This window comes from Heliconius melpomene, chromosome 20 (genome assembly GCF_056956725.1).
Source record: "Heliconius melpomene rosina isolate 202511_hmr_F chromosome 20, ASM5695672v1, whole genome shotgun sequence".
Classification (NCBI taxonomy): Eukaryota; Metazoa; Arthropoda; class Insecta; order Lepidoptera; family Nymphalidae; genus Heliconius; species Heliconius melpomene.
The window spans coordinates 4,891,389-4,914,153 of record NC_140408.1 but is presented as its reverse complement, the minus strand read 5'-3'; the positions used below and the strand labels follow the sequence as shown (position 1 = coordinate 4,914,153).

Sequence of the window (22,765 nt, the reverse complement as noted above, 5' to 3'; positions counted from 1 at the left end):
ACGGACTTAACGCTAAAAAGCGTATTCTATTAGTACAATTTCTTCTATTAAATTAGGCATTTCATCGTTGAATCTTATATAATTTTCTTGTGTAATTAAAAGAACAAGTTTTTGCCAAGGATACGTCATTCACGCCTCGTTCAACCCACTGACCTATATCACGATGGACATATCAAATGCACAGACGTCAGTTTACTCGTATATAGTGCATTCAGTATATGTATATGCAATTTTGGCCTCCAGACGTGTATTAAAGCCACGCGTAGTCTGTGCATAATGCAACTGCAATATCACCAGCTTGCACCTGACAACTAGGTTACTTTCTTGGTGTGACCCTGACCCGAGGCAGGTCGTTATCGTAAATAACATTAATGTCTAATATTATTCGTCCTAATGTCGGTGTGTATGTATTATAGTTTTTGTGTTTCGCCAAGTTTTAAGAAATGAATTCTTCATATTTACATAATATTACAAAATATCTATTTAAAGCGAGGTCTTCATTTTAAATATACATTTTGAGATTTGACCTCGATTTTTTATTCCATTAAATTTTGTTTTATTATGAATAGATATTAATAAAAAACATGAAAATACCTACATAATTATGTTCCATTTTTTTTAATTATATAGATATTTCTTCTTCTATTATATACAGGCCAATTTCAGTGTTGAATTCTATTAAGTTTTATGTACGCAGTAAAAAATACTTTAAACTATTTTCCCGTTTCCGTTGGAACTAGTAGGTACGTCATTCTCCGTGATAAATAGTAGGTGGTAATAACCAAGTTTTATGAAAATACGTCCAGATGTTCCGTTCACATTAAACAAAGCTACAAATAATATTTTTTAATATTTCGAGGATTACTTTAATATGGATTTTCCATATCCTAATTCAAATATAAAAAAATGGTTTTTTATATAATAGGTACTTACTTTAGTTTAAAAACAGAAATAAATTCTATAAGTATAATAAATTATACATATATTACGAGTGGTAAATTATTAAATCCATAATTAATTAATTCTTATTTTAGGAACCAGATTTACATTTACTGATGGAAGTTAAATAAGTATACCTACTTGAATAAATCTCATCTTGTTCCTATTTTAAAATTCGTTTTCATAGTTTTTATTTTCAAATAAAAAATACATACATATACATAATCTGTAACATGCTCAAAATCTAAAATAATTTTAAACTAAGAAAGTACTTCAAGAATATTAAATTTTTTTAAGGAAAGCAAATATAAAATATAAAATTTTTAGTATCTATTTGATTACATAATTTCTTTCTTTCTTTCTTTCTTCTTGATTCTTTCAATAAACTTGAAATTATATTGAAAACATAGTCCATTAAGCTCGAAATATACAATTTTACTATATAAACAAAATACTTAATTCTATAAGAGAAACCATTCACTTCTAAAGAAAACGACAAGACTATATAAATAGGGCCACAATACATACATAAATACAACGTAGCTACTCACACAGCCTTCACACTAATCTTTTAGGAGCAGTCACGACCTGGCGGTGGTAGTGACGATCGAAAATATGAGTGGTTTGAAATATAAAGTATCGATTAAATAGTTAATTTAAAACGTTTAGCTGCTTACGTCACACATGCTCGGCACACTAAGCCTCAGAGATTTGGGCGTCATATTTGGCAGCGAAGTGTATCTTCCCCATACGTCATATGTAGAACAGAGGACGCTGGTTACGTCACTATTTCATGGGCAATTTCAACTTCACGTAATAAATGTTTTCGTATTATTAGGCCGTCGTGACGCAACGACGGTTGGGGGTTCGATCTCCACTCGAGGAAGTGAAGTATTTATTTACGTTTATAATTCCATTTCTTCGCTCTGGTGTCAAGGCAAAGCGCGGCGTTGAGTTCTGCCACTCAACAAGCAATGCCTCCAGAATTCGGCATAAAGTGGGCAACGGAGTGTTTTAACACTAGGTTTCCTCTGTCTACCCTGCTGCGTGCAAGATACAGCGTGAAGTAGTATCGTTATTTTTAAAAGAATGTTTATCGTTTTCCACAATACTTATGTGAATACAGTGCTTACGTTTTTATAATACGACTAATGATTTTTAAGGCGTAAAATCGATACCTGCGTATATTAACATTTTGTTTACAATATTGTATGGTGTAACCCTCTGTTCTGAATAACAATGATTTTAATTTTACATTTTAACTTTTAATTATAGCCGAGACTTCTTGTATATTCTATTTTAGCATTTTTTTTTAATTATGTACATTAGTTATAGGTTCAAACGCAGGTTAAATGTAATAAATAACTAGTACATCTGTGGTATTTTAACAGAATGTGGCTCGAATTCGAATTCACAGTCAATTGCCCGAAGCCAATTAATTTCAGGTCTCTACGATGATATGTTTTCGTTATTACTACAATACTGATGTTAAATAATATAAATTACTAACAAAATAAAAAAAACGTACGGTCGTCGGTAACCTCCTCCTTTTTGAAGTCGTTTAAAAATTATTAATTAAGTAAGTTGCATTTTGGTGCAACATTTCATCTTTACATCTAATACGAACATACGAATAAAATTTATGTGTTTGCCTGTGATTTCGAAATAACTGTGTTTTTTCAAATGCATGTATATAATTATTAACACGACACTAAAAATGTCTGTCTATCTGTCTTTGTGTTGCTCCGGGCTAATCTCCGGAACTGCTGAACCGACTTTTATAGAACTTTCACTGGAACATAAGGAAAGTAGTACAGCATACAGACTATTATTTATCCGGAAATAAAATCCGCGGGTGGCTCACTAGTTTTAAATAAAATTAACGGAAAACCATAGTTTTAAATTAATGCCTGCGATATTTTTATACATTATTTAATTAACTTAATAGTAATAACATTTTTGAAGAAGGGAAACGCGACACACGCTACTGTCTTGATGGCAGAGCTATCAATAATGTAGTTTGACGAATTTTTAAAGAAAAACATAAGAAAACTTCAATGTATTTGATCTGCGGATGAAAAGCGGAGGGCGCGGCCGCGGCGCGTACGTCACGAGAAAGCCGAGGTCTCTATATAAAGTCGCATGACCCTCCCGCTGGCACCACTCGCTAGCTGACAATAGACGTTAAGCCACGCACGCTTATCGCCTCTCGCGCGCTACTCTATATCGCTCACTTGCGTTCACTCCTCCGAGACACGCACTCGTACCTCGTACCTCGTACGCTATGACCGTAACCAGCAAGATGAACAGCGTCTCCCGCCAGTCCGTGCTGAGCCGCCTCGGCCCTGGTGGGCTACTCTATGCCGCGAATAAAATAATAGCGGTACGTCATCGATTTGTGTGGTGCTTTTAACCTTTTATGGATGTGAAAATTGTTTTCCAGTGTACATGTGATTACAAATATGGTGTTTTCAATTGTGTTTTCCATTGTCCGCAGGTTGCTTCTGGCAAAGATGAGGAACGTTGGCGCAGTAAGAACGAGGGAGCTCTGTTTAGACGGTGGAAACGCAATACTGCCTCAGTAGAGTCCAACCCTCCTGTTCCTGCACCGAATACTCCATCTCCGCAACCTTCAGATTTACTTAAATTCTTAGCAATTGTAAGTAACTAAACATCTAGACTTTATTTAATTTGCAACGAAATACTATTTCAAATACGCTTTCGCCTACAACTCTATGAAAAGTTATTTTATCTTAATATGAAAACTACTTTACCCTAATAACTTGGAAAGTAATTGCTCATTTAAACTAGGTTTTACTTAGTAAAAGGTTAATTATAATTACAAAAGTCTACTATTATTTACAAAAAAGTAACACTTGGTTAAATATATATAGATAAATAAGCATTATGTTATTATAATTTGTGCATATTATTTAATAAATTAAATGTGTCTTGACGTAAATGTTAATTTAGAGTAAATTTTAAATTGTGCCTCTTTCTTTGTTACAGAACGCATTAGAACTCTCAGCACCAGCATCTGATGCTTTACTCAAGTCACGGTCTTCAGAATGGTTCCAGTTGTCCGGACACCCAGGATCATTAGCACCTGCTGGCCCTGGCACTGTTTGGAAGAGACGTGCCGCCGGCGATCATCCTATGCACAATCCAGAGCGAGACACCTACGAGGCCTTAGCTGCCTGCCCTCATATGCGCTCTGCTATACCACGTTATTATAGAGAATTAGAATACGAAGGTGAACATTTCATCGAACTTCAGGATCTATTACATGGATTCCGCGATCCGCACGTTATGGATATCAAAATGGGCACGCGGACTTTTTTAGAAGATGAAGTCAGCAACGCTAGGGCAAGATCAGACCTTTATGAGAAAATGGTTCGGCTGGATCCAAACGCGCCTACCGAAGCGGAACACGCAGCTCGCGCGGTGACGAAGTTACGTTACATGCAGTTTCGTGAACAGTGTTCGTCGTCCGCTGAGCAAGGCTTCCGCATAGAAGCCGTCAAACTCCCCGGTCAGCCACCGCTCACTGACCTCCAAAAAGTTCGTGAGCCTTCACAGCTAACTGCTGCGGTTGCACGATTTATTGGCAACGACGAGAGAGCTCGTCGTGACATCGCAGCCCGTCTTCGTGAAATTAGAAATTTATTTGAAAAATCTGAATTCTTTCGAACTCATGAAATTGTCGGAAGCAGCATTTTCATTATTTACGATGATGAACGCGTCGGTGCCTGGCTTATCGATTTTGCTAAGACTCGCCCCTTACCAGACAACGTTAAAGTAACGCACAGACAGCCCTGGCAACAAGGTAATCATGAGGAGGGCTTCTTGTATGGCTTAGATAGACTTATAAATACAATAGAAACGGCGAGAATATCTGAAGCAACTACAGAAAGAGACGTATCACGTTGAACATAATACGAGGAGATGTTGGATTCGCCTCGGTTACTTCACCGTTCGCTTGGTTCTCGTGCCCCAGTGCTATGCTCCTGGCGCCAACGTTGACGCTGGAGATGTACAGATATTACGTTTGTTTGTTCATATGAAAGAGAATGCGATGTATCATCTAATTAATTGATCTAGTCTTTAATTATTAAATTATATTTTTATGAATGCAAAGATTGTTTTAATGAAAATCCTGTGATTACCAAAAAGGCAAAAATAATCATAATTTGCTGTCTCAACTATTTTAATATCAATTTATTTGTAACAAATATTAAGTCTCAATAAGTCTTAAAAATGTAAATTTTGAAGAATTCCATTCCATTCCATTCCACATTTTTAATTTTCAATTTCTTTTATATTTTTAATTTTTAATTTCTTTTATATTTTTTTATTTAATTAATATAAGCTAGAGTTAACAGAAAATAAAAGAAATATTTAAAAAATGTGCTAAAAAACCGATATGTAATAATAAAATCAATTGACGCTAACGTTCTGTAGAAGTGTAGAGATTGAAGATTACAGAGCCTCATATTCCTCTTTAAGACTCAATGTTAGTTTCCTACTGTGATAATAGAACACCAGGAATTTTGTATTGCAACTCATATCGTATAAGCAAAAATCAAAGTTGATATATTGGACAATGTTTACCGTCTGACGATAGTATACACCAAGTTAATGAACAACCTAGTCAGAAGTTTTATAGATATAGTAGCGCCATCTAGAATTGGAAACGAAATTTATTTAATAAAAATGTCATTTTAAAAGCTTTTTAATTATAAAATTGTAAATACAATGTGTATATTTTCCTATTATGTAAATAATAACAATATATTTAATGACTATTAAATAATTTTATAATAATAATTTACTCTAGGTATATCCAATTATACTTATAATAAAATGGTAACGGATCGGTCTGTAGATACCTATTAATTATGAAGTAGCATACCTACTACATGTTAGTAGGAAGTTGCTGAAAAGAAAGTACTGAGTATTTCCTTATAAATCACGCGAACTTTCATTTATTAAAATAACATACTTAATTGCAAGATGGAATTTGACGCAGCTTACTTTAAGACCAGGAAAGACATTCTATACAAGCAAACGTTTTACTGATAAAAACCTTACCGTATCACTTATATATATATCTTAAGTCAGTATTATCACAGTCATGATGCCCACTGCTGGATAAAAAAACTTAACCCAGGATCACCACGACCATCGATCCTGCGGTGATGCATCCAGCGGGTTCCTTGGCTGGATTGTAGGTGCACCTGGTGATGAGCCTGCCAATTCAACGGCGTCCAGCAGGAAGACCGTCGTCCAAACTAATATTAGGAATATATATTTTCAAAAATGTTGAAAATATTCTTAAATATGCAAATAATTTATAGCATTAGTTTACTTTAAAATTTATAATTTTACTGTTTACTTTAAAATTTATCATATATATAATTGTAAATTTGTAAATAAAATAATAGTATTTTTTTTAAATTATCAACATATACCTGTCGTTAGTTGAATCTATTTTCAACATTTTCAAAATGTAATTTAATATTTATGAAAGAAAAACACCATCGGTGGACGGTTTCCACGAGGGATAACATTTTTTTTAGTTCGCTTTATCTAAAAATAGAAGTTGAACTTAAAAAATATAATAAAAACATACAGCCATATCTGAGCGCCTATCTTGCGGAAATAATATGTTGGTAAAAACAAATTTGTGTTCATTCATCATTATTTTATTGCTTACTATTAATTACAAGTAAAATTAAGAAACAAGTAAAATTAAGTTAAAATTAAGAACATACATATTTTTAATTAAAATTGAAAAAAAGTTTATTTTAAATACATGTCAATAGATAAAACACATGAAACATACAAGTCATAGTATTTGTAAGTATTTAGCATTAAATACTAAAACAACTATTTTTCTATATGAATTAGATGAAGAAGTATTTATAAACATTAATGTTAAATAAGTCACATGATAAAAAATAATAAATTGATAAATGTGAAAAAGATGCAATAAAAAGAACATATATTACAGTCAATACTTGTCCATTACTATAATTAGCATATCTATCAACAATAGAGTTAATAAAATATTTTCAAAGACTATCTTTCCAAAACAAGTTATATTTGACAAAATGCATATTTAATAAAAAATCTCAATTTTGGCTAATATTGTAACATATAATCAATAACATTTGCTTCTTTGCTCATTTTCTTAAAAAATACTACACAACAATATTCTAAAGGATAAAAGTATATAATCGGTGGATAATTCTAAGAGAATTTAACATTACAACTGTAAATAATAACTAAATGAATAATAATAACTAAATGAACTACATATTTTTAATAAACACATTTAATTGCAGCATCTATAGAGCCCATTCAATACAAATTGTATCCCATATCTGAATGCATAAGATTTTTTTCAGATGCTAAGACTATGTGTTTATTACCTCAGTAAAATATATGTCAATAAAGGAAATTACATGTCAACCATGGTTATGTTTTTCTTAGCTCTTACTGTTCGACAACTATTAACTTTTGTGGCAAATCTTAAGGAGTTAAGAGTCTCATTGAAACATTCATCAAATTGATTAACATTGACCAACATAAGAGTCTTGGAATTACCTCCAAGACTGGGCATTAATAAATGTGTTAACTTTGAATTCCTGTAAGGTATATGAGACTGATTAGTTTGCAAAGACAATATAACTTTTGAAAGCTCAGAAAGAGATCTGTTAATATGTTTTGTTTCATCCATCCTCTGTGTAGTTTTGCCACTTTCTGATCCAGCTAAATCAACCAAATTTAAATTACTTGTGAATTTTTCTTTGCGTTTTTCATTAATTGCTGATATTTTTATTTGGGCGACAGAATGTGACCTAGAACTTCTTTCATTATTTAAAGTAGCGGCAGTTTGTCTGTTACGTTGAGCAAATATTAGCAACCTGATGAAATCATGAGAACTCCCAACTTCTTCTTCCTTCAAGTTTGAAACATATAAGTCAGTGCCTTTAGAGTTAACCATTTTAATATCATGACTCACTTGATCCTTACTGGAGTTTAATAAATCGTAAATAATTTCATTATATATTTCTAAAAATGATGCTTTTACTGTTAATTCCCATCCCATTTCTTTCAGCTCATCCATACCCGTGAATATCATATTTATGGCTCGAGGAATAATACCATATTGTTCGATCCCACAGCCACCTTCCATAGTAAAGGTTTTGCCAGACCCAGTTTGACCATATGCAAATATACAAACATTATAGCCATCTAGAGCAGACTGAACCATTGGTGATACTTCAGCAAACACATCTTCCTGAGATGAATGGGGTGTAAAAATACCATCAAATGTAAATGAATGTCGACCTTTTCTTGCTGAATTGAGAAGTTCAATTTTTTCTACTTCAATAGAACAAGCATCAAGTACATTAAGGTTGTACAGAGGCTTTGTAACTTCTGACTCCAGCGGAGGTCGCACTCTGCAATATACTCGAATGTTACCTTTTAAGTCTTGTATTGTATTTCTTAGAACCCGCTGATCCCTATACATATTTGCTAGTATATTTTGTAAGGCATCAGAGTCTTTCTTACTTTTTGTAATTGCCACTATTGCATCTTTATGGTCTAGTTGCAATTTATCATGTTCTGCAGAAATTTTTTTGAGATGATCAGTCAAAACTCTTAATGCTTCAGTCTCTTCACTTAAGCTTTTATATCTGCGAGTTATGTCATCACACTTCATTTCAAGTTTATCATATTCTAATGTTTTTACTTTTAAACTGCTGGTTACATCTTCTAATAGTCTGGTTTTAGAATGCAATTCTTCATTTTCGCGTTTTAAAATTTCATAGTCAAGTTTTAAAGCTTCATATTCATTTGACTTTTGGCTTAAATCTTTTAAAGTATTAAATAGCTTTTCTTTTAACGTGTCTGTTTCACTAATACTTCTTTCAGCAGTTTCTTTAATTTTTTCATATTCATCTGATACTTCCAAATGTTTTTCTTTTAGATCACTTAATTCACTTTTAATCGATTTATGTTTTTCCAGCAAGTCATTAAATCTAGCTTTATAGTCATAAGGAGCTATTCTAGGAGCAACAGTAACTTTTTTCTCTACTTTTCCTACTTTGTTGGGAACTGCAGATGTTGTGGGCGCTGTAGCCGATCTTTTAAGGCGGGGAGCTGCCACAGTTGTAGGAGCAGTGGTACGCAAAGGTTTAGTATGATTTGTTAACAAAGCTTTTTTGTCGGCATCACTTAAACCATTTCCTATGGTTCTCGTTAAGTTTTGACCATTTCTTAGCATGGGTTTGTTTTCTTTAGAAGCATTGGAAGGAAACTTTGGAATACGAGACATCTGAAATGAATATTATAATCATAATAAGTTTTATTTATAAAATAAAAGGAGTAAGTAAAACTGTATGAGTATTACTACTTAAACTTACCTTTAAATTTAAAGTAATCCTATTCACAAACACATTAGCTAAACACGAACAATCGTTTCGTTTGTCAAGATAATAAACGGACACAATTTAAAATTCGAATATTTATGCTTTGGAACAGTGTTGCAATACACAAATAAAAACATACAAGGGTGAAATGTTTTTTTTGTATGTTTGATTACGGTAATTTTATCTATAATTTATCTATGTTTTATTATAATAATAGTAAATACGTAAATATGTCAAGCAAATGATAAAATTCTATCTGTATAATTATTCTTTATGTTTGATGAACTAATTATTGTCTAGTTAGATATTATGATAATTGAAATATTTTTTACAAGTAGGAGTGTATTAACTTCTAAACTAGTAAGCTAAATCCTACTTAAAAATCTTGTAAAACACCAACACAAGTTGATGAAGCTGTTTGTTTCGCTATAACAAATAATGAAATCTCTAGGTAAAGCTAAACCAAGATTAAGGTTCCTTCCTTTATTAAATATAGTTAAATTTTATGTGCCTGACCGTTGAACATTCTTTAAACAAACAATGTACACAAGTCAATGCCCAAGCCAAGTTTAAAGTGTGGATACTGTCTTTAAAATAATAGTAACATTAGAACACGGAAGTAATTCAGATTAGTAAATAAATTATTATGTAGTTCAAGGGGGTGAAGCTGTGAGGGGCTCGCTTGCTTAGAATTAAGTTCATGCTATATTTAGTAAGCAATATTTAATGCAAATGTATCTGAATTACCACACCGTACGGTATCATACTTTAGAAAGAATAAAAAATATATTTAAATAGTCTGTACGGATAGCATTTACGAACACGGGACTTTGCAAGTGCAACACTGACAAACGAAGTCAAGTTGTCATTTTCCTATTTGTCTCAGTCAAGTACATGAGTAAATGTGTTCTGTGGTCAAGTAAATGTGTTCTGTGGTCTCAGTGCACAGAACACATTTACTATTTGGTCTAGTGTGGTGAATAATTGATGAAACCATATTGTTTTTGTATTTAGTCTTACAGATATAAGATTTCCCAAAAAAAATGTCATATTAGTCGATACTTATTATATATAGAGTTTTTAATCTAGTTTCCATCATATTTGTATACAGTTGTGAGACCTGTTTATCACCATTGACGGATGTCCTCGTACATTTTGCAAGAAATATTGTGGCGGTAAATTTAATTTTTACTATTGACTACCGAATTATTTAAACAACAACAACTACCATACAAACAAAAAAAATATTAATAATACAACAAGAGCAAGCATGCAAACAATTTTACTATTATATTGTATACTATATATTAACTAAGAAAAAATTAAAATGAAGTGCACAGCAGCATGACAAAAAAAAAAGGTGGACCACTCAGCATAGTTAATAATAATAATATTAAATTCCATTCCATAATCCTAGTTTAAATTTCCACATTTTCCATAGTTCCTACGTATTAACCGGCGACCATCTCTGGGCAATTACCTGTGGTTACCCAGAGATGGATCCCGGCTGATGCGTCACAGTAAAACATTTGAATATTCTCTAAGGAGCCTACGTGTTGGACCTATGTCCCCACGCACGCCTTCCAAAGGACCGGGTTCTTTTGAACCCGTGAATCTTTAAAGAGAAACATAATAATAATAATAATACTCTTTATTGTACACCCATAATGAAAATAACAATAAAATAGACAACAAAAAAAAAAACGGAAATGTACAAGAGGCGACCTTATCGCTAAAACAGCGATCTCTTCCAGGCAACCTTAAGGCATAGGATAAAAAAAAGGGAGGAAAAGGGTTGAGGTGTAAAAGCAAACAGCATACATATATTAAATGTATACAAATATAAATACCTAATTAAACGTACACATTACACATATATACTTACATACATAAATATATACATACATACATACATACAAACATACATACATACAAATATAAATAAACATACATACATACATACCTACATACATTTTCATATTTTATAAGTATAGGTGGCAATACAAAAAGGCAGTTTAGAGGGCATGGTAGTGTAGTTTTAGGAGTCGCTTAAATGTTATTAAAGATTTTGCCCGTCTGATATTCAGAGGTAAGGGCATTCCAAAGTCGGGAGGATGTGACAGTAAAAGAATTGCTGAGGAAGGAAGAGGAGTGTGAAGGTATTTTTAGAATTAAATTTTGTTTAGAGCGAAGATGTCGGGAATGAGAGTGCCCCAAAAACTCGAAACGCTCTTTAAATATAGTGGTGTTAGTGGATCAAATAGTACACAGTAAAGAAGACGGAGAATATGAGTATTCCTGCGAAGACGGATTGGGAGCTACTTGAGCTTTTTGCGGAAGTCAGAGACATGGTCGTACTTTTTTAATCCAAAAATAAACCGAATAGCAAGATTTTGTAATCGCTCAAGTTTGTTTAACTGCTCCTCTTTCAAATCAAGATAACAAGAGTCAGCATAATCAAGAATTGGTAAAAGTAGAGACTGTGCTAACACAATTTTTGTCGGAATAGAAAGGAAATTACGTAGCCTGAAAAGATATCCTACTGATGCAAACATCTTTCTGCTCACCTCACTCACCTGCGGATTCCAGGACATATTGTGATCGATGATCATACCAAGATTTTTAACTGATTTACTATACGATATAATTTGGCCTTTTAAAATTATATCAGGTAAGGCGGGTATGCTAATTTTAGATATGAGCTTTGGACTACCAACAACAATGGCTTGAGACTTGCTAAGATTCAATTCAAAAATTCAAAATAGTTGTTGGCATATGAGCAATAATACTCAAAAATACCAATGCTGATTTTCAGTGGCCACCTAGGAAAAGATGCGCCTGCGAATGTAACTGTTTATTAAACACAAATTCAAAATATTCTTTATTCAAATAAGGCCATTATTAATAGCACTTTTGAATCGTCGAATGGACATATGAACAAAAAGCTACCACCGGTTCGGAAGGCAGTTCTGCTGAGAAGAGCCGGCAAGAAACTCAACAGTTGCTCTTTTCAAAATCAATGGTGCGATCTATTACATTAGATGACAGCTATCCTGCATTACATTCAATAGACATTAATTCCATACATGCTTATCCTCTAAATATTCTTGAACAGTGTAATACGCTGTACTTGTTAGAATTTTTTTTACAGATATTTTAAATTTCTGTAGTGGCAAACTAAGAATACACTACGGAATTTTATTATATACACGTATACTCAGACCCATAAAGGATTTATTTACTTTATGGAGGCGAAAACTTGGTGTAACAAGCTTATCTTTATTTCTCGTTTCTTTCGTATGACTATCACTATTTTTGCTATGACAATGTATATTGTGTCGGACAATAAAATTAATTATCCATCCTATGATGAATTACCTTATGATCACTTAATATTTTTTTTTTCTAGGTATTATGGCTACCGTAACCTGAATGCCACAATATACTAAGACTGCAAGTATTTGAGATGCATCAACATCTATTTCAAAATAAAGATGTCCTAGATATAGGTTGTAATGTGGGCCACATTTCTATAGCTGTGGCTCATACTCTTGGAGCCAAAACAGTTGTTGTATTTTTCTATACTTTATCTGTATCTATTATGAACTTGATTAGAAATTTTAAAAAAATCTTAATTTATATCAATATTTAAAAAATAAAACATCTATCTAATGCTTATAAAATTATGTATGACAAGCCATTTTAAGTTACTTTACATTTATAATAATTTGTTCACATTGGGTTGTAAAACACTTCATACTTCTTTTAACATTTTTATGTTAAAAGAAGTATGAAGTGTATTTTAATAAATGTATTTAAAACAATTTCAGGAAGGGCAAGGAAAAATTTGCGATTCTCTGTGACCATACCCCCGGAGCAACTAAAGACAGAAGAGACAAGAAAGCTGACAAATTTGAATATTGTTGAAAGTAATGCAGATTAGTAAACTAATAAATTATGTACCTCAAGCAAACAAGACGCAAGTGGGTCGAATAAAGTATGAATATAATGTATTTCAAATAACATTGTTTATAATTACATATAAAGATTAGTCAAATAAAGTAAATATGGGCTAATTAAATATGAAGTAGCATACCTACTACAGGTTTGTAGAAAGTGGCTGAAAAGAAAGTGATGAATATTACCATAAAGATCACATGTTCTTTCATTTATTAAAATAACATAATTGCAAGATAGAATGTGACGCAGCTTACTTTAAGATGATGAAAAACATTTGTCAATACAAGCAAACGTTTTACTGATAAAAACCTTACCATATCAATTATATATATTTTAACTAATATTCATCATCAGTATTATCATAGCCATGAACCATGCCCACTGCTGGATAAACAACTTAACCAAGAATGTCCACGACGATCGATTCTGCGGTGATGTATCCAGCGGCTTCCTTGGCTAGAGTGTAGGTGCACCTGGAAATATTGTCCTAAAACTTAAAATAATAGTAATTTTTTAAAAATTGTCAACATATACCTCTCACTAGTTGAACCTATTTTCAACATTTTCAAAATGTTATTCAACATTTATGAACGAAAAACAGCAATACCGTCCATCGGTGGACGGTTTCCACGAGGGATTACATTTTTTTTAGTTAGCTTCATCAAAAAATAGAAGTTGAACTTCAAAAATATAATAAAAACACAGCCATATCTGCGCCCATTTCGCAGAAATAATATGTTGGTAAAAACAAATTTATGTTTACTCATCATGATTTTATTGCTTATTATTAATAACAAGTAAAATTAAGAACATACATATTTTTAATTAAAATTGAATAAAAGTTTACTTTAAATACATGTCAATAGATGAAAACACAAGACACATACAAGTCAATGTGTTTGTATTTAACAATAATTACTAAAACATTTATTTTTCTATATGAATTAGATGAAGAAGTATTTATTAATGTTAATGTTAAATAAGTCACATGATAAAAAATAATAAATTGATAAACGTGAAAAAGATGCAATAAAAAAAACATACATATTACATACAGTCAATACTTGTCCATTACTATAATTTTCAAAGAATATCTTCCTAAAACAAGTTATATTTGACAAAATGCATATTTAATAAAAAAACTCAATGTTGTAACATATAATGGCTAATGTTGTAACATATAATCAATAACATTTGCTTCTTTGCTCATTTTCTTAAAAAATACTACAAAACAATATTCTAAAGTATAAAAATATATAATCAGTGAAAGAGAATTTAACATTAAAACTGTAAATAAAAACTAAATGAATTCTACATATTTTTAATAAACACATTTAGTTGCAGCATCTATAGAGCACATTCAATACAGATTGTATCCCAAACCTGAATGCATAAGAATTTTTTCAGATGCTAAGATTATGTGTTTATTACCTCAGTAAAATATATGTCGAAAAGGAAATTACATGTCAACCATGATTAAATTTTTCTTAGCTCTTACTGTTCGACAACTATTAACTTTTGTGGCGAATCTTAAGGAGTTAAGAGTCTCATTGAAACATTCATCAAATTGATTAACATTGACCAACATAAGAGTCTTGGAATTACCTCCAAGACTGGGCATTAATAAATGTGTTAACTTTGAATTCCTGTAAGGTATATGAGACTGATTAGTTTGCAAAGACAATATAACTTTTGAAAGCTCAGAAAGAGATCTGTTAATATGTTTTGTTTCATCCATCCTCTGTGTAGTTTTGCCACTTTCTGATCCAGCTAAATCAACCAAATTTAAATTACTTGTGAATTTTTCTTTGCGTTTTTCATTAATTGCTGATATTTTTATTTGGGCGACAGAATGTGACCTAGAACTTCTTTCATTATTTAAAGTAGTATATTATATTATATATTAGTAGTAATATTTTTTATTATATATTAGTAGTAATATTTGCTCAACGTAACAGACAAACTGCCGTCTGTTACGTTGAGCAAATATTAGCAACCTGATGAAATCGTGAGAACTCCCAACTTCTTCTTCCTTCAAGTTTGAAACATATAAGTCAGTGCCTTTAGAGTTAACCATTTTAATGTCATGACTCACTTGATCTTTACTGGTGTTTAATAAATCGTAAATAATTTCATTATATATTTCCAAAAATGATGCTTTTACTATTAATTCCCATCCCATTTCTTTCAGCTCATCCATACCCGTGAATATCATATTTATGGCTCGAGGAATAATACCATATTGCTCGATCCCACAGCCACCTTCCATAGTATAGGTTTTGCCAGACCCAGTTTGACCATATGCAAATATACAAACATTATAACCATCTAGAGCAGATTGAACCATTGGTGATACTTCAGCAAACACATCTTCCTGAGATGAATGGGGTGTAAAAATACCATAGAATGTAAATGAGTGTCGACCTTTTCTTGCTGAATTGAAAAGTCCATTTTTTTCCACTTCAATAGAACAAGCATCAAGTACATTAAGGTTGTACAGAGGCTTTGTAACTTCGGACTCCAGCGGAGGTCGCACTCTGCAATATACTCGAATGTTACCTTTTAAGTCTTGTACTGTATTTCTTAGAACTTGCTGATCCCTATACATATTTGCTAGTATATTTTGTAATGCATCAGTCTTTCTTACTTTTTGTAATTGCCACTATTGCATCTTTATGGTCTAGTTGCAATTTATCATGTTCTGCAGAAATTTTTTTGAGATGATCAGTCAAAACTCTTAATGCTTCAGTCTCTTCACTTAAGCTTTTATATCTGCGAGTTATGTCATCACACTTCATTTCAAGTTTATCATTTTCTAATGTTTTTACTTTTAAACTGCTGGTTACCTCTTCTAATAGTCTGGTTTTAGAATGCAATTCTTCATTTTCATGCTTTGAAATTTCATAGTCAAGTTTTAAAGCTTCATATTCATTTGACTTTTGGCTTAAATCTTTCAAAGTATTAAATTGGTTTTCTTTTAACATGTCTCTTTCAATGATACTTCCTTCAGCAGTTTCTTTATTTTTTTCATATTCATCTGATACTTCCAAATGTTTTTCTTTTAGATCACTTAATTCACTTTTAATCGATTTATGCATTTCCAGTAAGTCATTAAATCTAGCTTTATAGTCATAAGGAGCTATTCTAGGAGCAACAGTAACTTTTTTCTCTACTTTTCCTACTTTCTTGGGAACTGCAGATGTTGTGGGCACTATAGCCGATCTTTTAAGGCGGGGAGCTGCCACAGTTGTAGGAGCAGTGGTACGCAAAGGTTTAGTATGATTTGTTAACAAAGATTTTTTATCGGCATCACTTAAACCATTTCCTATGGTTCTCGTTAAGATTTTACCATTTCTTAGCATGGGTTTGTTTTCTTTAGAAGCATTGGAAGGCAAGTTTGGAATACGAGACATCTGAAATGAATATTATAATTATAATAAGTTTTATTTATAAAATAAAATGAGTAAGTAAAAATGTATGAGTAGTATTATTTAAACTTACCTTTAAATTTTACAGTAATCCTATTACTATTCTCCTTTAAATTTACTATTCTCCTTCTTTAAATCCTAATATTCTCTCTTTTCACCTTTAAATTTAAAGTAATCCCAGGAATCCTACTATTCGCAAACACATTAATTAAACATGAACAATCGTTTCGTTTGTCAAGATAGTAAACGGACACAATTTAAAATTCGAATATTTATGCTTTGGAACAGTGTTGCAATATACAAATAAAAACATACAAAGGTGTAATGTTTTTTGTATGTTTAATTATGGTAATTTTATCTATAATTTATCTACGTTTTATTATAATAATAGTAAATATATCAAGCAAATGCTAAAATTCTATCTATATAATTATTCTTTATGTTTGATGAACTAATTATTGTCTAGTTGAAATTCGTAAAAGTAAAAACATTTATAATGATATTATGATAATTGAAATATTTTTTACAAGTATGAGTGTATTAACTTCTAAACTAGTCAGCTTAATCCTACTTAAAAATCTTGTAAAACAGCAACACAAGTTGATGAAGCTGTTTGTTTCGCTATAATAAATAATGAAATCTCTAGGTAAATCTAAACCAAGATTAAGGTTCCTTACTTTATTAAATATAGTTAAATTTTACGTGACTGACCGTTGAACATTCTTTAAACAAAAACAATATACACAAGTCAACGGCCAAGTCAAGTTTAAAGTGTGGATACTGATCTTTAAAATAATAGTGTCATTAGAACATGGAAGTAATTCAGATTAGTAATGAATTATTGTGTAGTTCAAGAGGGTGAAGCTGTGAGTAGCTCGCTAGCTTAGAATAAAGTTTATGCTATATTTAGTAAACAATATTTAATGCAAATGTATCTGAATTACCGTACTGTACGGTATCGTACTTTAGAAAAAATAAAAAATATATTTAAATAGTCTGTACGGATAGCATTTACGAACACGAGACTTTGCAAGTGCAACACTGACGAACGAAGTCAAATTGCCATTTTCCTATTTGTCTCAGTGGGTCTAGTGTGGTGAATAATTGATGAAACCATATTGTTTTTGTATTTAGTCTTATAGAAATAAGATTTTTCTAAAAAATATTTCATATTAGTAGATACTTATTATATATAGAGTTTTTAATCTAGTTTCCATCATATTTGTATACAGTTGGGAGACCTGTTTATCACCATTGACGGATGTCCTTGTACATTTTGCAAGAAATATTGTGGCGGTAAATTTAATTTTTACTATTAACTACCGAATTATCATGTAATTTTTTATTAAATATAAAATGGGTAGCTCAGAGGAAAATGTGCTTACAAGTGAAAATAAAAGTGAATGTGAGGTCGTCGAAAATGAAGCCGGTGATATTTCGGAAAACGATCCCACTGAATCTGCGGAGGTATCGATGAACATTAGCACTTCTTCAAACGCACTTACACCGAATGATGCTAATTCTTCAAAAGAAGGCGATATATCTGCTGGTAGCTCAAAGAAAACAAAAAAGAAATTTCGGCACGGCAAAAAAGGACATCTCCCAACTAAAGAAAGTCAAGAAAGAAGTACTTTAAGAAGAGTACATCATGCTAGCACAAAGTTTAGGCAATGTAAAAAACGAGCACAAAGTTTTCCATCAATATCGAAATTTTTTCTTCCGTACAAAAGACCGCGCAAGGAAGCTTTTATCCCACCTACAAAATTTCTGCTTGGTGGCAATATTTCAGATCCATTAAATCTCAATAGTTTACAGGACGAAGATGTGAATAGAGCTATGAATGCTGTCACTCCAGAATCCTCTCCTTTACCAACACCACCAAGGCACAAGGCTAAGATAGATGTGATAATTCCACCTAATATTAGAGATCCACTTAATTTAATGGAACCCTTAGATAACGAGGAATATGAAAAGAGGCTGGAAATGCAACAGCGAAAACCTCGTAAAAAACCTAGATTAAGGAGGCGCACAACGGAAACAAATCCACCTACCATAGAAGTCGCTATTGTGAAGGAAGAGGGGATTAAAGAGCCACTGCCACCAGAGCCATCAACATCTGTATCAAAATCAAGAAAAAGATCATGTAGTGATAGTGAAAATAGTTCCCAAAAAGGTAAAGATTGCAAAAAGTTACGCCGAATGGATTCATTGGATAAAATAGTAAGTCCAGTAGTACCTCAACCCGGGGCGTGGATGAGACCACGGCCACAACAGAGGGCTGGAACTCAGGAACGGCCAGCTTCTCCACACAGGACCAAACTGAAGAGTTTATCTGAAGAAGAACAAAAGTTGCCTACATTTCATGCAAAAAATTCAAGATACCAGTATGGCAATTATGATAGGTATGAAATTTTCTGGTTCTATACTAAAATGTTTAAAATTTTATATAACTAACTATTTGCTAGCTAACATAGTTTTAGTTAGCTATGTTTATAATCAATATATTTTATAAATTTCTCTTGCTTATGCAATATGATTTACATAAACATATTTTTCAATTCATGCTTTTATTTGCATATAACAAATAAAACCTAGTGTTCAGATACTGTGTTCTCAGAGGGTTAGAAATGAAAATAATAAAATTTCATCATTTTAATAATAATTTAAAAGACATTTCATTCAATTACAATACACTTACTATTTTTTATAAAAAAATATTTATTTATTTAAAATTTTATTTAAACAACAACAACTGCCATACAGACAAAATAAAACAGAAGAATGACAAACAAAAAAAAATGAATAATACAACAACAACCATGCAAACAATCTTACTAGTATATTTTATACTATATATTAACTAAGAAAAAATTAAAAGAAAGTGCACAGCAGCGTGACATAGAAAAAAGGTGGACCACTCAGCATAGTTGTTGGCATATGAGTAATAATACTCAAAAATACCAATGCAGATTTTCAGTGGCCACCTAGGAAATGATGCACCTGCGAACGAAACTGTTTATTAAACACAATATAATTAATTATCCATCCTATGATGAATTACCTTATGATCACTTAATATTTTATTATTTATTTCTAGGTATTATGGCTACCGTAACCTGAATGCCACAATAGACATAAGACTGCAAGTATTTGAGATGCATCGACATCTATTTCAAAATAAAGATGTCCTAGATATAGGTTGTAATGTGGGCCACATTTCTATAGCTGTGGCTCGTACTCTTGGAGCTAAAACAGTTGTCGGGATTGATATTGATACAGTGCTTATTGGTATGTATATTATAGTTCTTTTTAAATGCTTTGTTTATTCTTGTATACTAATTTGTATTTTTCTATACTTTATCTGTATCTATTATGAACTTGATTAGAAATGTTAAAAAATCTTAATTTATATCAATATTTAAAAAATAAAACATCTATCCAATGCTCATAAAACTATGTATGACAAGCCATTTTAAATTGCTTTATATTAATAATAATTTGATAACAATGGGTTGTAATAAAGCACTTCCTACGTCTTTTAACATAAAATAATAAATGTATTTAAAACAATTTCAGGAAGGGCAAGGAAAAATTTGCGATCCTTTGTGCCTATACCCCCAGAGCAACCAAAGACAGAAGAAGACAAGAAAGCTGATAGTGATGAGAAAAAATTAGACTGTAGTAAATGTAAGGAAGATAAATGTGAAGACTGTATTTCTGTGGACCAGAAAATTGATAAAGATGACAAAGAAGATGACTCCAAAAAGACACTATCTGGAAGGAAGTTACGAAAGCCAAGGAAGAATAGGAAATCAATAAATAAACAGGAACTCGGCCAGTTCTTCTTTCCTATGTCAATGTCTATTATGTTTGGTCCGCTCCGTGATTCAAAGTCAGATGTAATAAATATGGGCTTTCCGTATAATGTCACATTTAAACAAGTAAGTAATAAAAGGTTTTAAGTAAATTATTTTTTTTTGGAAGTGAGAAAATGAACATAATTCACTAATGATTCCCCATGTCGGAATCCAACCAAGCACCATGGAGTTTACATTTAAATGCTGTGCCGCTATGGTAAGGTGGTCTTAATATATTTATTATTATAACAATTCTTTTTCATTTACAGGGTAATTATGTGCCGCGAGAAGAAGTAGCGGTGGGCTCTGGGATGGAAAGTCCTCAGTTCGATTTAATATTATGTCTATCAACGACAAAATGGATGCACTTGAACTGGGGCGATGCTGGCTTGAAGCGGGCGTTCCGCAGAATGTTTGCCGACTTGCGCCCTGGAGGTAAACTTGTATTGGAGGCACAAAACTGGGCTAGTTATAAGAAGAAAAAGCGTTTGACTGTGAGTATTTGTCTTAATAATATTATAAATAAAATGCATTTATAGTTTTTTATATGGTAATGTTACTACTCACATGCTTAAAATCAGTGTAATAGATTTGGATGTTTTTTGTCTGTGAAGTCTGTAGTTCATTTTGTGTGTTTTGTTAGAACAAAATAATAAGCATAATTAATATGAAATACTAGATAATTAAAATTTATTGTAAAATAGAAAAGTTCTCTAAGATGTGTGGTATTCATATTTGATATTAACTTAAACATTACACTAACTGGATTAATGTTTAAAAGTATTATTTGAGTGTTTTAACTAAATATACATACAGAGCAATATTTTTAAAATAATGCATGCTGCATGTGGCACAGTAGGCAGAGGAAGCTTAGTGTTAAGACACTCCACTCTTGCATGGCATTGCGTGTTGAGTAGCAGATGTCAACACCGCGCTCCGCCTCATCACCAGAGCGATAAAAATGAAAATATTAAATATATTATTACCTCAAGTGGAAATCAGACCCACAACCTGTTGCGTTTACAGTTACACGCTTGTGCTCCTGCCCCACAACTGGGCTCATAGCACACCATGATGTTGGATAATAGATTATGATTATAGTGTAAAATACTTTATTAACAATTTATTTTTTATCATTACAGCCAACTATTTACGAGAATTTCAATTCAATTGAGCTGTTCCCTAACAAGTTTCGAGAGTACCTGCTATCACCCGAGGTGGGGTTTAGCAAGTGTTGCATTCTGGGGGTTCCGCAACATACAAGCAAAGGTTTCCGGCGGCCCATCCAGATGTACGTGAAGGGGGATTTCACGCCCAGCAAAGCATGCTGGTCGGACGCCTACGCCCCGTCTTCCCACCATAGACCAGAGGCCGAGCCACCGCGCCGCACGGTGTACGCACCCGTAGCACCCGCGTACCGGCCCAGCGACGACGCGCCCTCCACTGGCGCCGTCACGCCCTACTCGCCCAACCTGGACTGCAGCGCCGACGACTCCCCCTTCTACAACCCCCGCAGCGACTCCTATGCGCCCTCCTACCAGCCGCCGCGGCCCACGGTCTACGCCACGCTGCCATCCCCCCGCGGCGTTGCCTCGCCCGCCGCGTCGCCCGCCGCCTCGCCCGCCCCCGACCATCTCACCGCGCGCGTGCCCGACGACTGAAAACCTACCGCCTGTAAATAATGTAGATCCCCTAATTATGTTTCGATAGGCTGAAAATATTTTATAATATTATATTCGTAACGTATTAAGTTATTATGTGTTTTATTTTTTTTATCGATCATCTGTCTAGCGCTCCTTTAGTGGTAAGCCTGGTAACATTTTGTTGTAAATGATAAATTTGGTTAACATATAATAAAATAAATACTTAAAATATATCGACAACTGCATCACATTGTGGTAATTTATTTTTAAAAATCTAAAAGGTTCCAAACATACATTTTTATTCACATTAAGCCTAAATAAAACTAAAAAGTATGACAATTTGTTTCCATTTTAAAAGTACTTATATGCAGTTGTAGAGTACTTATACCTTCATGATGAATGTGGACACACAAATGATTTTTATGGTAATGATACTTCTAGTTGAAACGTCAGGAGCCTTGACCTCACTTATGCTAATCCTACACAAATGAGGCTAA

At 32.6% G+C, this 22,765-nt stretch overlaps 3 protein-coding genes, 1 long non-coding RNA gene and 1 pseudogene across 10 annotated transcripts in view; 3 read left to right on the top strand and 2 right to left on the bottom strand.

The window, feature by feature from the left end:
• The window catches only part of IP3K1 (inositol-trisphosphate 3-kinase-like protein), a 55,061-nt gene extending 49,985 nt beyond the window's left edge, over nt 1-5,076 (top strand). For 3 of the 4 annotated variants that reach the window (XM_085204700.1, XM_085204703.1, XM_085204701.1), the window contains 2 exons: nt 3,437-3,598; nt 3,949-5,076. In XM_085204700.1, coding sequence (XP_085060826.1) covers nt 3,437-3,598; nt 3,949-4,869 — 1,083 coding nt within the window. In that variant the 3' untranslated portion in view covers nt 4,870-5,076. Of the gene's footprint in view, nt 1-3,068; nt 3,323-3,436; nt 3,599-3,948 lie in introns of those variants that run through there. The other variant, XM_085204702.1, reaches the window with a different exon arrangement.
• A 2,250-nt stretch (nt 5,077-7,326) lies between these two features.
• On the bottom strand, nt 7,327-9,505 carry LOC146527647 (protein claret segregational-like). The gene is made up of 2 exons (XM_085205096.1): nt 9,375-9,505; nt 7,327-9,286 (listed from the first exon to the last, which is right to left on the bottom strand). Exon 2 carries the CDS (start codon nt 9,284-9,286, stop codon nt 7,403-7,405), a length of 1,884 nt encoding a protein of 627 aa, XP_085061222.1. The 5' UTR covers nt 9,375-9,505; the 3' UTR covers nt 7,327-7,402.
• Nucleotides 9,506-10,230: 725 nt separating this feature from the next.
• LOC146527646 (uncharacterized) lies at nt 10,231-16,818 on the top strand. Of its 2 annotated transcripts, none has more exons than XR_014879176.1 (4): nt 10,231-12,051; nt 12,196-12,402; nt 12,790-12,945; nt 13,211-16,818. It is a non-coding gene; the product is annotated as an uncharacterized LOC146527646 (long non-coding RNA). The 2 variants fall into 2 exon arrangements; XR_014879175.1 differs by having other exon boundaries at nt 12,790-13,067.
• LOC146527645 (protein claret segregational-like) lies at nt 12,905-17,042 on the bottom strand (annotated as a pseudogene). Its single transcript, XR_014879174.1, has 3 exons — nt 16,842-17,042; nt 15,300-16,753; nt 12,905-15,227 (listed from the first exon to the last, which is right to left on the bottom strand). The product of XR_014879174.1 is annotated as a protein claret segregational-like (transcript).
• A 780-nt stretch (nt 17,043-17,822) lies between these two features.
• On the top strand, nt 17,823-22,379 carry LOC146527644 (7SK snRNA methylphosphate capping enzyme bin3-like). Of its 2 annotated transcripts, XM_085204909.1 has the most exons (6): nt 17,926-18,064; nt 18,584-19,170; nt 19,866-20,056; nt 20,345-20,709; nt 20,895-21,119; nt 21,768-22,379. In XM_085204909.1, exons 2-6 carry the CDS (start codon nt 18,605-18,607, stop codon nt 22,284-22,286), a joined length of 1,866 nt encoding a protein of 621 aa, XP_085061035.1. In that variant the 5' UTR covers nt 17,926-18,064; nt 18,584-18,604; the 3' UTR covers nt 22,287-22,379. The 2 variants fall into 2 exon arrangements, with proteins under 2 accessions (XP_085061034.1, XP_085061035.1); XM_085204908.1 differs by having other exon boundaries at nt 17,823-19,170.
• Nucleotides 22,380-22,765: the final 386 nt, after the last annotated feature.